The sequence below is a fragment of the Falco naumanni genome, chromosome 9 (assembly GCF_017639655.2).
Source record: "Falco naumanni isolate bFalNau1 chromosome 9, bFalNau1.pat, whole genome shotgun sequence".
NCBI classification, from domain to species: domain Eukaryota; kingdom Metazoa; phylum Chordata; class Aves; order Falconiformes; family Falconidae; genus Falco; species Falco naumanni.
The window spans coordinates 21,564,316-21,576,313 of record NC_054062.1 but is presented as its reverse complement, the minus strand read 5'-3'; the positions used below and the strand labels follow the sequence as shown (position 1 = coordinate 21,576,313).

The following is an 11,998-nucleotide window of genomic DNA, read 5'->3' as shown; positions in this document are numbered from 1 at the left end:
TTTTTGTTTACTTTTTTTTTTCTTTTCATAGCTGGGAAGAAAACATTTCCCTAGTTGATATAATAATATTCAAATGCAATTCCCTGAGAAATATCCTAAGATATTGAATTTGAAAATAGTTAAATGATTATTGGCTGAAACAGATTTTAAAACTAAGATCTACTTATGAGTCTTCAGGCTAAGGAGTTATTAGTGAATTTAATTAACAATGGGATTCTTTAGTAACTTCAATCTAGTAGTAACCCACAGGTTTGTCTTTTGGTAATTATTATGTCTGCTGGTTAATAGGATAATCATGACCATGTTTGCAACAACTGAGAACTCCAATCAAACAAACAAAAAAATCGCTAATAATCATCCTTGGTGTTCACACAGGGTTTTTCTGGAGGAAGTTTCTGCCTGATTGAAACATATTATTTATAGTGATGGTATACGTATCTCAAAATCTACAAACTGTTGAACAAGATTCAGCAGAGGAGGAAGTCTGGCAGTCTTTATCAGTAAAATCTTCTGATAAAGGGAACTAGGCTTTTATTTTTCTTCTTTCCTGTAAGTGTCTTCTAAAAGGCTTTAAGATGCCATCTTAGGGGGAAAAAAAACAAAAACAAAAAATAAAAACCAAACCCAACTGTTCTAGTAAAAAAGATATACTTTCTGATTTCTTAATAAAATAGTAATATTTTCCAGAAAAGAATGTGACAAATTAGGGTTTTGTTTAGTTTTCTCTAGTGTCAGCTCATTTTTGAAAAATTAGGACACCTTGTGTTAAAAACACAGCAATGAGGTATTTCTAATGCATGTGGATAGGGTTTTGCATGACACCTCCCAGTATTTTGCTATTTTAGCAATTAATCAGCAAAGGCCAGCGTTAAATGAAGGTCAACTGGAAAGACCAGGGAGGTATATTCTTGGCAGGAGGCCTTGAGAACAGCTTTCTGGAGGAAACTTCGTAGCAGTGCTAGAAATCAGTGACATACTAGTTGATAGTGTTTCTGATAGGTGAACGTGGGGTGTTCCAGGCAGCACTTCTAATAGGGAGTGCACCTCTGAGACTTCTCACCGAAAGGAGCTTTCCTGAGAACCATTTCAGCTGGACTCCCTCAGCTGGACCTGGTGCTTGCTGTTCTCTATACGATTCACCACTTTCACCACTGACCCTAGCTGGGGGTTTGCTTCGCTGCTATGGTTATCTAAAATGGTGTCAGTTCTTCCCAATGCTACCTATTGAGAACGGCTTACGTGGAGGCTGGAGGAATGCCAAAAAGCTTCACACAGAAATACAATTCTGCTACAAAACTCTCTACCCTAACCACATCTCTCCATTCCCTCTGTTTTGCCCCTCGTTCAGCTGATAACTGTCTAGCTATGATGCCCGTGACAAAGGAGGCTGGAGAAGATAGCACAGGGGTATAGGATGGGAAGGGACCACATGAACCGCCACATCAGGTTCCCTGACATCTCAGTCCATCGTATCAGAGCAAGACCTGGCAAGTCAATGTAGAAAGGGATTCCTGCGCATTGGGTAGCCCCCAGGACAGTCTCTGTCCCTGGAGGCCCCTTCCTTCCTTTCTTTCTGCAGATGCCTGTATGCCAACATCATGCAGCACTTGGGTAATGGAATTTATTTTTTTGCTACAGTTTTTCCATCCTGGGTTCAAGCACTTAGTATCAGGTTGTAAAGAAGGTAATAAGTCCGTGTGAGTGGAAATGCTTACAAGGTAAATACTTTCATCTTTCAGATTTGCTGCCAAATTCTGCATGACAATGGGCCTTGATAACTCTGATGGTCTCTCAAAGCTGGGCTTATAACAAATCTTTTAAATTCATCTGTTCTTCAATAATAGAAAGAAAGTCTTTTTAGTTCTTTGAAAAATATGACTAGAATTCACACAAAGGGTCCTCTGTATACTTCTAAAGGTCTCCTTTTACCTATACACTTTACAGTCAATTGCAAAAGCACTGAAATATTCAAAGATGACAAAATCAAAGGCTAGCTAGTGTCCAGTTAATCTAGCCAGCAGGTGTCTGGAGATAGCTGGTGGAAATTCTCTGTACTCATGATAATGCTCTTCCAGACATCATCTAGTAAGAAAGGAAAAAGAGGCAACAAATTGTTATTATTATTACTACTACTACTATTATTACTGTTATTATCATCATTATTACTGTTATTGTTATTATTGTTGTTATTTCCTCAGGTACTCAAGTCCTAGCTTCTCTATAATTTAATTTATGCATGACTTTTCATGAATACTAGGGAAAAGACAGTAAGATCTGAAAATGGGGTCCAACTGCAGAACTGGAAATTCTCATCATTTCTCAGTGTTATCTATTAGTTTCTCAAGAGTTGAGGCTTTCTGCAGGTTTTGGAAAAAATGCATGTTAGTATCTTGCTATGCACAATGTGTAATTCAGAATTTCAAAAGGGAGACAATACCATAATCTAGGTTTAGAAGCTACTTCAAACAAATCAACAAAAAAATGTTGGCTGCCTGCTGCATTATCATCTCAATTAAAAAGGATAATTAAGAGAAGTATTACATAGATGAAGGAAAAGTTCAAGTAAAACTAAGGACTGAAGGTAAATAAATCTCCTCTCCCTGAAACCAGAACATTCTTTGAAATTAGAAAAAAAAAAAAAAGAAAAAAAAAAAAGGGTGCAATAATTACAGCTAAAAGAATAATTGGTTTTAATTAATAAAAATATTTAGATTAACAGGAAAGCAAAATAGATTGCTAGGGCTGGATCATAATTTCATTTTTATTAAGAGCTGCTAAATGTAATCCTCCTATATCATAACATACACTGAGCCCTTAAGGAATATCAGCAACAAAGTGTTGCTGAAAATAAACTAGTGTTTATTTCCCCCTGAAGTTAACTCCAATAATCCTGATTGTGCTTTAGAAGAAATGAGCTCTTGTTGTAACTGTGTCAAAGGGCTGACAAACTTTAAGAACCATTGTAAAAGAAACAGGCACTTCTGTTTTACAGATAAACGCCAAGCCCAGCTGAAGGCTGCGGGCTGTCTTTGGGTATTCCCATGAAAGGAGAGGAAGGCCCACAGCAGCAGGCAACACAGTAAGTTTTCAGGTCAACATGGCATGAAGACGTAGGGGGAAAAATAATCCGGTAATGAAAAATGAGTCGATGTGGCTGGGCAGGTCAGCCTGTCCCATGGGGCCCAGCAGCCTAACTGCAGCGCTTTGCTCTGCAGCCACATCCGAGCCCAGATGGGCATGCTGGTGCTGACCCTGCTCGGGTTTAGCTAAATGTGATGGCAACTGAGATCAATAACCAGACTGGTGTATTTGGGGACTTCAGGTGAGGAAGAAAAGCCTCTGGACTCAGGAAGGGCCTCTTCCTTGTCCATTAGGGAAATGTTTTTCAAAGCGTGAATGTCAGCTGGGAAACGAACTGCTTTCTGTGGCTTTGAAAATTTCCTCCCTGAGCTGCAGATTATTTTGGGTACAAGCTGTCTTTCATCCTGTGACAGTTAGTAATGCCAGGGCTTCTACTCACTAATAGAACATAATTAACCAAACGTACTCCTTTAAGTTCATTTGTAGTGGAAAACACTTTCATCTATACGAGCCAACACAGAAGTAGGGAAAAACTTAGCCCATGAACATCCCACTCCAAGATTTTGTTCAAGAAATCGGTGTCTCAGAGGTCAGTCTCTCCAGTCCTGTGTCTCTGTAGCAGGGTCTGAAGAAGGATTTTGCTTGTACATTTATTACTGTTTCTTCTGGATCTCTTGAGCAAGCACTTTTCAGAGACACACGTAGGTGCAGCTGTTTCAGGGCTTGCAGCTCAGACCAAACAGCTTCACCTTGCACATCAGGCCACAGAAGGAAGGGCAGAAACCTCAGAGCTCTGCTATTAACAAATCATAGCTTCAGGGGAGCATAAAGGAGGATTATGGTGGTTTGAATCTCGCACTCCCTAGGTGGGACTAGGCAGGTGTGGAAAGTGGGAGAAAGAGTTACCTGTTGTGAAACAGCTGGTGCAAATATTCCATGCCATGTACAGCATCCACTTCTGTATAGCGCTGAGCCTCATCCACTCACCTGATGTGACATGAGGCAGGAATCACAATGGGCAGTCCGCCCGTGTATCTGCACATACTGGAGAGGTTAAGGAAGGTTTCCAGCTTCAGCCAAAATGTCAAGAGAAGGACTCTGCATTGACACTGCCTTAGCCCCAGGAGAGATCCTCAGTCTGGAGTACACCACAAATGCAGAAAAAGTGGAGATATGCTACATCCCAGACCCTCCTGGTGTGGAGATAAGGGTTCAGCCCACCAGTTCAGGCTTTCTCTGTGGTGACAGAATAAGGATTTTCTCCCCATGCAGGCAGAGTTAATAATCAAAGACTTTCTCCCTTAAAGCACTTTATAACACTACATTTAAATGTGCTGCATGCATTATTCATCTTTTTGCAGCAAGCAGCAAGAGCAGAGGCAGCTGCCAGTCCAATTAGTGTTTCAGAGCTCTACCCTCCAGCTGCCTCTGAGGGGCACAGCAAGGACTGAAGCGGTCCATGGGACGAGTGGCCCACGCCTTGGGGCTGGGGAGCAACTATTTGCCAGTGTAGCTGCAGTCCCAGAAACACCACCATAGCCGACTTTGTCTGGGGAAGGCTGGAGGAGGAATTTGTTATAAAAAGGGAGGGCGTTTGCTTGCATCTATCTTGTGCTGAAGGCAGGCAATCATGACACCCCTCCCAACAGCTTTCCTACATTCCTTCTTTTGGACCTTTGTCTCTCAGGGCTTCTCAATAAAAGATTACAAAAACTAGAAAACTTTGTGATTGTAGCTTATTTTCTCCGTAGTTTGGTGGATACAGCACTCTGCACGTCAGACTAATGATTCGGGTTGGGATCCTTCTATACAATTAATTTCAATATGAAGCACATCAGCAATACTATTAGTGATACTTGTGTCCACAATGTCTGGATGTGCTACAGCCTCAGAGAAGCTGAGGAAATCCAACAGTTATCTGGTTCCTATTCTCTTTACGCATGGCTGAGCTTAGTGGGAGGTCATTATACAAACCTAGGCATGGCCCTACTCTAAGTGCTTAAGAGTCAAGGTTACACATTTGACTGGATCTATTTTAGTTGCACCTCTCTCCCTGCTAACAAAAGCTCATAAAATTCCTAGAGAAAACGTCATAAATTATCACAAACTTCATAGCTCTAAGTTATCCCAGCAGAAAGTAAGCCTTTGCACAGACAGGACACCATGGAGCTACTGTCCTGGAAGGCTGGGTGGTCTCACATATGTTACTGTACCTCCTAGGACACAAACCAGTAACCCTATACTGAGTTGGGCTGTTTAGGTGCTGGGCTGGCCATCTCGTTGGAGCTCACATACACAGTGCTGAGTTCTCATGTAGAGAAGGTTCAGTTATGGTCCACTTGTCAAAATGACAGAAGATTACAACGTGAGGCTCAATCTGCAATACAGAGGTGGTGAGAAAACTTGTTCTTTTATTTTGTTCATTTTATCCAGTTACAATATTACCTGTATTGCTGATGTGCATACAGCACCTAGCACTGGGGTGGCTGTACCACAATGCAAACAACAAGGAAGACATCCTGAAATTCTCACATTGAGAAATACGTAACACACATTTCCTCTATGACCTGCTTTCAGCACGGTGAGCAGTACCAGATAGCCATATACCCCAGCAGGAAATTAGGGACAAGAAAAAGCTAAACTTAAAACTGCAGATGAAACATACCTTTTAGGCTGATGACCTGGTACATGATAGCACGATGGTCTTGTTATTCAGAAAACAATTTGACTTCAGTCTTTTCTTCTAGGTATTACGGCCAGGACCATACCAACACTCTAAAATAAAAGGATCTGTTCTAGTTCAGTTCAAGTATTACTTATTCACATGCTTTATTATTCTGTTTCATAGAGAAATGCAAGGACAGCATCTCATTAACTGAAGGAAAATAAAGTTTTCTTTTTTATTGTAGTGAACATGGTAGCTCTGCAATCAGAGGTAATGTTTAAAACACTGAATGTACCTAGAGATATAATATGGCAAAGAAACTTTCCATGCATTCAATGAGAGATGACAGCACACAGATAAAATACTAATTCCTTGTTATCAGTTCTATGTACCACACTAAATGCAATTGTCAGAAGTTTGCAGCAGAAGTTGACAAGAACAAGACAAGGTTCATTTAGGGTCACCGGAAATTCCTGCTTAATTTGCATAACCATTTCAGCGAGTGCTGTAAGGATCTTGCTTTCCATCAAAAGTTCAAGCAATTAAACACAGCAAACAACCGAGGCTCAGGTCCTCAGAAGTATTTAAACACTAACACCTACTGATTTCCAGGAAAGGTGATCCAGCAACTTACCCCAAATTTCCTGCTAGTGAAGTATAAATCTCTCCTAGGAGCCAATATGCCAGTCCCATCCGTATGCCTGTGTTATGGCAGTTAAGATGACAGTAGAGAATCAACATCAAATTAGAAAAAAACTTCGAGGTTTTAACAATATTTTAAATCCCCACTCTTTCTGACAAACAATAATGAACTTTTTTTATTGTCTCAAGGTATGATAATATCCTCAGAGAAAATTCATATTGGATTTTTTAAGTATTTGGTATATTCTTTGTTTATTGTCTCAGTGTTCAGCCATTAGCAGTGAATCGCTGTGTTGTTATACAAACCAGAAAACAACTACAAATAACAATCAGTCTCTGCCTCGGGACACACAACAAGCTGAAAGGAATGATCTCAAAATGCTTTAGAGGTGCTTGCCAAAACCAGACTTACCGTTTATGGCCAGGACAGACGCCTGATAATTCAGGTGGGCACTTAAAAGATAAAAGCAGATTACATCTACACACACACCTCTGAGGCACCTGCACCACGACCATGGCTGTGACAGCTGTTCATCCAGGCTGAATGAAATGTGAAGAAAGGCTGCAGTGTTCACTGTAACATTTTAAGCTAGTAATTGTAATTATAGCGGGATTTTTGCAGGGTGTGAAAACAACACACTCCTCAATAAGCAAATTCATCGTTCCTGGACTTAACATGCAATACCATGTCCTGGGTTGTTTACAATACACAAACACCAGATCTTTGACTCTTCCTGTGTGTATGTAAATTCTTATATCAGGGGTATAAAAAAGGCTACAGAACCGAACTAGTAACCCATTGTAAGAGGTAGAACAAGCTGGTGGTTGCATCCTGACTTAAAAAGCAGAGAAGCTATGTTTTCTTTCCTTTTCTTAGCAACATGTCACTGTCAAGCTGACAGAAACTTCCTATGCTTCATTTTCTTCACATGTAAAACCTGATTAATCAGTAATGTGAATAATTTAAATGTTCCCTTATCAGTGTTGGCAATAGTATAGTCAAAAAAGGTATTAAGGAACCTTTAACAGAAAGTGTGTATGGGGAAGGGTAACCATGGGCAGGGAACTGCTCAGAGCTCTACCACTGCTTGTTTGGAAACCTTCTGGTTTTGCAAACAGCATTGCACCTCTGCATCCCTCAGCTTTATAAAGCACTTTGACTGAGGATGTAACCTTCACATTGGCGTCTTGTTACTAGGAACTATATTTTCAGAAGCACGCGAACACCACTCTCTCCCACTTCTACTGAACATCCCTTTCTTTTTGAAGGAATTAACTTCCTACCTTTTTAATGTAGTTGGGAGATCCCAGTCAGGGACAGAGAGCTAAAGAGAGTAACTAAAACACAGGCTTTCATTTAGAGACATAATCTGTTTAATAAATATGACTGTAAAAGCAATAAACAATAGCAATTATACATTACGCTACATCGTATTTAACGAAAGGGAAAAAGAAGATGAAAAAGTACATCAAAAAAAGTAATTTTAAAATTAGAAATAGTTCCAACACTATAAGAAAACTTTTTGATTGGCTTACTATAAAAATAAGTTGGCTAATGTTGGACTTCAGTGGGGAGTATTATACAGTTGTTGCCAAAACTTTCCCATCTTCCCTAAAGCTGTAGTTGCAAAGAAAACAGCGAAGCCATACAAACTGCTATGTTTCTATCTTTTAATCTTCAGAGAAACTACAGAAAGAGGCAGAGGACTCTGTACTGTGATGATCCTTTAATTGCTAGGGGTCTAATGTTCTCACACTTGGTATCGCTTTTTTTCTTTGCCAGCAAGTAGGTTGATTTGGGCTCTGCCCAATTTGTGGCAGAGAAATTAAAACCTACCACCACCACAGCCCTGTCCAGAGACTCTGGGAAATGCCAAGAATGCTGCTTTCTCCTGTTTTAACTCAGGTAGCCATGTACAATGTCTTTTGAACAAAACCCACTCATATTGGGAATCAGGATGCCTCCTAGGTGTGCTGCACTGATTATGAACTGGCGTCTATTTGCCTCCACCTAGCACAGTTAAGTAAGTCTGCATTGGTTACTGTCTTTCTATCTTTGCACTTCAAACCAAAGTCCTGGTGCTGAGTTTACCTGAGTTGGGTTGGAAATCAACAGCTGTAATGACCACAGGTTAGCCAGATACCCTCTTGGGAGGACTTACTTGAGGATACTAAGCCTGCTTTTCTGCCGCCGCCTTACATAGTCTACCTGAGTATGTCCTGCAGCCCCATTTCTAGTTGCAGTGTAAGATACAAGGTCATGTTATTGTGTACAAGTAATCAAATTATTATTCTGTACAAGAAATAAAATCTTGTACTAGTGTGGTTCTGTGGTGCTGGGGCTCATAATGCGTGGCAACAATCTCACACCAAATCCTCTTTTATTCTCCTTCCTCTGCCTGGAGTGGCAGGAATTTGCAAATCTGCAAACAAGGGCTGTTGCCAAGAAGGCCATAGGAAACCACATAGACCTTTCCCTGCTCCCTATTCTTTGGGCAAGATGTCTTTCAAAAAATTGACAGGCCTCGGGGTGACCCCCAAAAGGCAGAGATCTCCTGGGACTTCCCCAGACAAATCCAAACATCAGCACTAAATGTGGCTGAGGGTGTTACTGAGGCTTTCTCTCAGCCAAAACTGCAGGTGTAAGGCTGGTACGAAGTACAGTGTACGTTCATGCTGGCAATAACCTCCTGCACCTGCAGTATGGACAGACCTCCCTGCCTGTAATGCAGCTCGTTCTGTTCCGTTCAAGGTTAGGAGGCAAAAAGTTATCTTTCAATGGCGTTATCGGTGGGATGTCTTGGTGTGAGCAGGCTAAAAAAGCTGTTAAAGAGTGAGCCTGGACTTGGGGTTGGCACACAGCCTCCTCGCAGCCGTGGGACACAGGCAGCAGCTGCAGCTAGAGGAACGAAGGCGAGTGTCCAAAGAAAGACACAAACCAGACAGACCAAGAATATTTTCAGTGCCTTTAAACTCCAGTGTGATTTTTTTGTGTCCTATGAAAGTCTGCTGGGGCAGCTAGCCCTCCCGCAGCCCAAAGTGCTAAAAGAGCAGTTAAATCTAAAGCCAAGAACCCTAAATGCCCCTCCCACCTCCCCCAGCCCTTCTCCCCTGACATCCCAGCCCACCCCTCTCCCTAGAGACCCCCATGCACATTCTTGGCCTACATCATTATGGATTTTCTACAAATTAGAGACAGATCAGAAAAAAGTGGAGGAGTGAAGGGAAGGGCCGCAGGAGTGAATAGTGGTACTAGTTCCTCTCCCCCCACCCCCCACTAAAATTGAACACCTGTACAATGCAGTTCCACTATGGTCTCAGTATAATGTCCACATGCACAGGCTTAAAGCTAAAAACCCTTTGTCATCTGAAGAATTAAAAAGTCCAAATGCAGTGAGTTTTCCTCCTTTTTTTTAAGATGTATATCGGTGTCCTCAGTTCAACCATTTACATAGGTAGGGATTTCTTTTGTGCTCTGGGGCTCAGCAGCTGTGGAAATACTTCCTGTGGCAAAGAAAGAACAAAATAAAAGTCAGTACATAACAAGTGTGTTTAGCCAATGAAAATGTTTGAAGGTATCACCTTGCTGGCCTTTGGGTTCAACTGTTCCAGACTGACATGTTCTTCCCAGAAATGCTTTCTCGTCATTCAAAACACTGAAGGTGATGTCCTGTTCTTTTGCTAATGAAGATGATTCACTCATGTTGAACAGAAGAAGGAGAGGCCAGAGCAGAGGGTGGAGGGAAGGAGGGGCTGAGGTCCTCAGAGGAAATGTGTAACTCATTTGCAATGATAAGGTGCTGGAAATTTCATAAATAACCTTAAGCTTTGCATTTGCAAAAGAAGAGTCTAAACCATTCACATCCAGAAAATAGGGACTGCGGGTTTTTTGTTGCCAGAGTTTGGAGAGAAAATTAAATGATCCAGGGACATTCATTCAGATTCCTCCAAGGAAGGATCCCTGAATGATCAAAGGGGTTGAAAAAACCTGGCTTCTGAACAAGCATACAGAAGAGAAACACCCAATTACAGTCTTGTTTTGTTTTCCCAAAAGAAAGAAAACTCATTAAAAAAGAAATTGCTGATTTCCAGAAACAGATGAGGTGGTTGTATAGGAAAGTGAAGAGCCTTTGCACTTCCTATTCTGTTTACACCTAGGTCCAGACCTTTTCATTTTGTCAGTGAGCTCTGATTCAGTTTCCTCATTCATCTTACTGACAGGATGGAAAAACACTCTTAGGAAGTTTGTTGGACTGATTCCTTTTGATAAAGAATTGAGTCTGTGTATCCCATATATTTACCTTTTGTGCTTGCTACTGCAGTTGTAGTTGCAAACCAAGGAATTAAAAAAGGCCAGTTTCTGATCCAATACAGTGTCCAGTAGCACAGCTGAGAAACACACAGAATGCTGGCCATTGTAGAAAGCCAGAAGTACTACAATTGCACCAAATGAAAACCTACCCCCAAAATTTACTTTTGACTAGTCTTACCCTAGAGGCTTCAAGCATTTATTTTCCAGCACCAGGCTGCTAGCAGATGACGGACTCTTCCCACTTCAGTCACCTGTGACCTGTTTCAGTCACCTGTGACAATTTCACAGTGACCTGTGAAAACATGTTTCCCTACCTCTGGAACAGCATGAACCATGGTCATTACACTTTTAGAAAGGTGGAGCTCAAAGCCCATCTAACTCTAGAAAAAGAGTTTCAGACCTGAAATTGGGTGTTTCTCCCTTCACATCTTACATCACTTTTGCCTTGGAGGTTTCTGGGGGAAAAAGAAAAAGAAACCCCAAACAAACAAACAAAAAAAAAAGAATTGTTAAAGTTTAGGACCCACCGCTCCGGGTCTTGGCTTGAAACCTCTTGGTGATCCACAAGCCTTTTGGAAGTCCTCTGTCCAGACTACCTTGGTTGCATTTCCTTTCCTTTGGTTCTGGACTGTGGCCTGGGGTTGCTCTGTATGGGGAACACCACATGGGAAGGTTGGTCCCCTCACTCCATCCTGTGTTGTGCTAAGCAGGGATGTCCAGGTCTGCTGATGAATAGCTGCTTAAAAGCTTTTAATAGCTACAAGATCTCTCCTTAGTGAGCAGGCGAGGAGAGACTGGTATTGATTGCAGTGGGGTTTCCAGCTTAGACATCAGTTTCATAAAGAGACATCCTTCTTTTTTCTCTCAAGTGTTTTTGCAGGCCACAATCTTAGCACATCACATTCCCTCCTTTAATTGCCCTTCCCCTTGCTCCCTCTCTGCAGTAGCTGTGACTCCAAGACTGCTTTAGAAAGAACTCCCATTCATTTTAGGGACATCCTCAGGTGGGATCCAAGATTTGGTTAAGCTGATGAAATTGTGCAAATAAGGGATCTCAGTTATGACTATGCTTCACTCCTAAGTCAAAACAGCTTATAAACTTTAATCTCTCTAAATTAGGTCCACGTCCTTATTTGAAGGGGCTGAGCCTGCAGAATTATCACCTCACAAGTGAAGCTGAGCAATGTCCCAGCGATGCTGGCTCTAGCAGAACATGTCCCCAGGCTGAAATATCCCTGCTCCATCCCAACACTTTTACTGTAGTCAGGGTAACAGAAAACATAAAAGCATGAGCAAAC

The 11,998-nt window shown here is 41.5% G+C and overlaps 1 protein-coding gene across 4 annotated transcripts in view; it reads right to left on the bottom strand.

Moving 5' to 3' along the window:
• Positions 1-7,744: 7,744 nt before the first annotated feature.
• The window catches only part of SORCS1 (sortilin related VPS10 domain containing receptor 1), a 304,488-nt gene continuing 300,234 nt past the window's right edge, over positions 7,745-11,998 (bottom strand). For 2 of the 4 annotated variants that reach the window (XM_040607385.1, XM_040607387.1), the window contains 2 exons: positions 11,228-11,346; positions 7,745-9,892 (listed from right to left, as the gene is read on the bottom strand). In XM_040607385.1, coding sequence (XP_040463319.1) covers positions 9,836-9,892; positions 11,228-11,346 — 176 coding nt within the window. In that variant the 3' untranslated portion in view covers positions 7,745-9,835. The remainder of the gene's footprint in view (positions 9,893-11,227; positions 11,347-11,998) is intronic. The other 2 variants (XM_040607386.1, XM_040607388.1) reach the window with 1 other exon arrangement.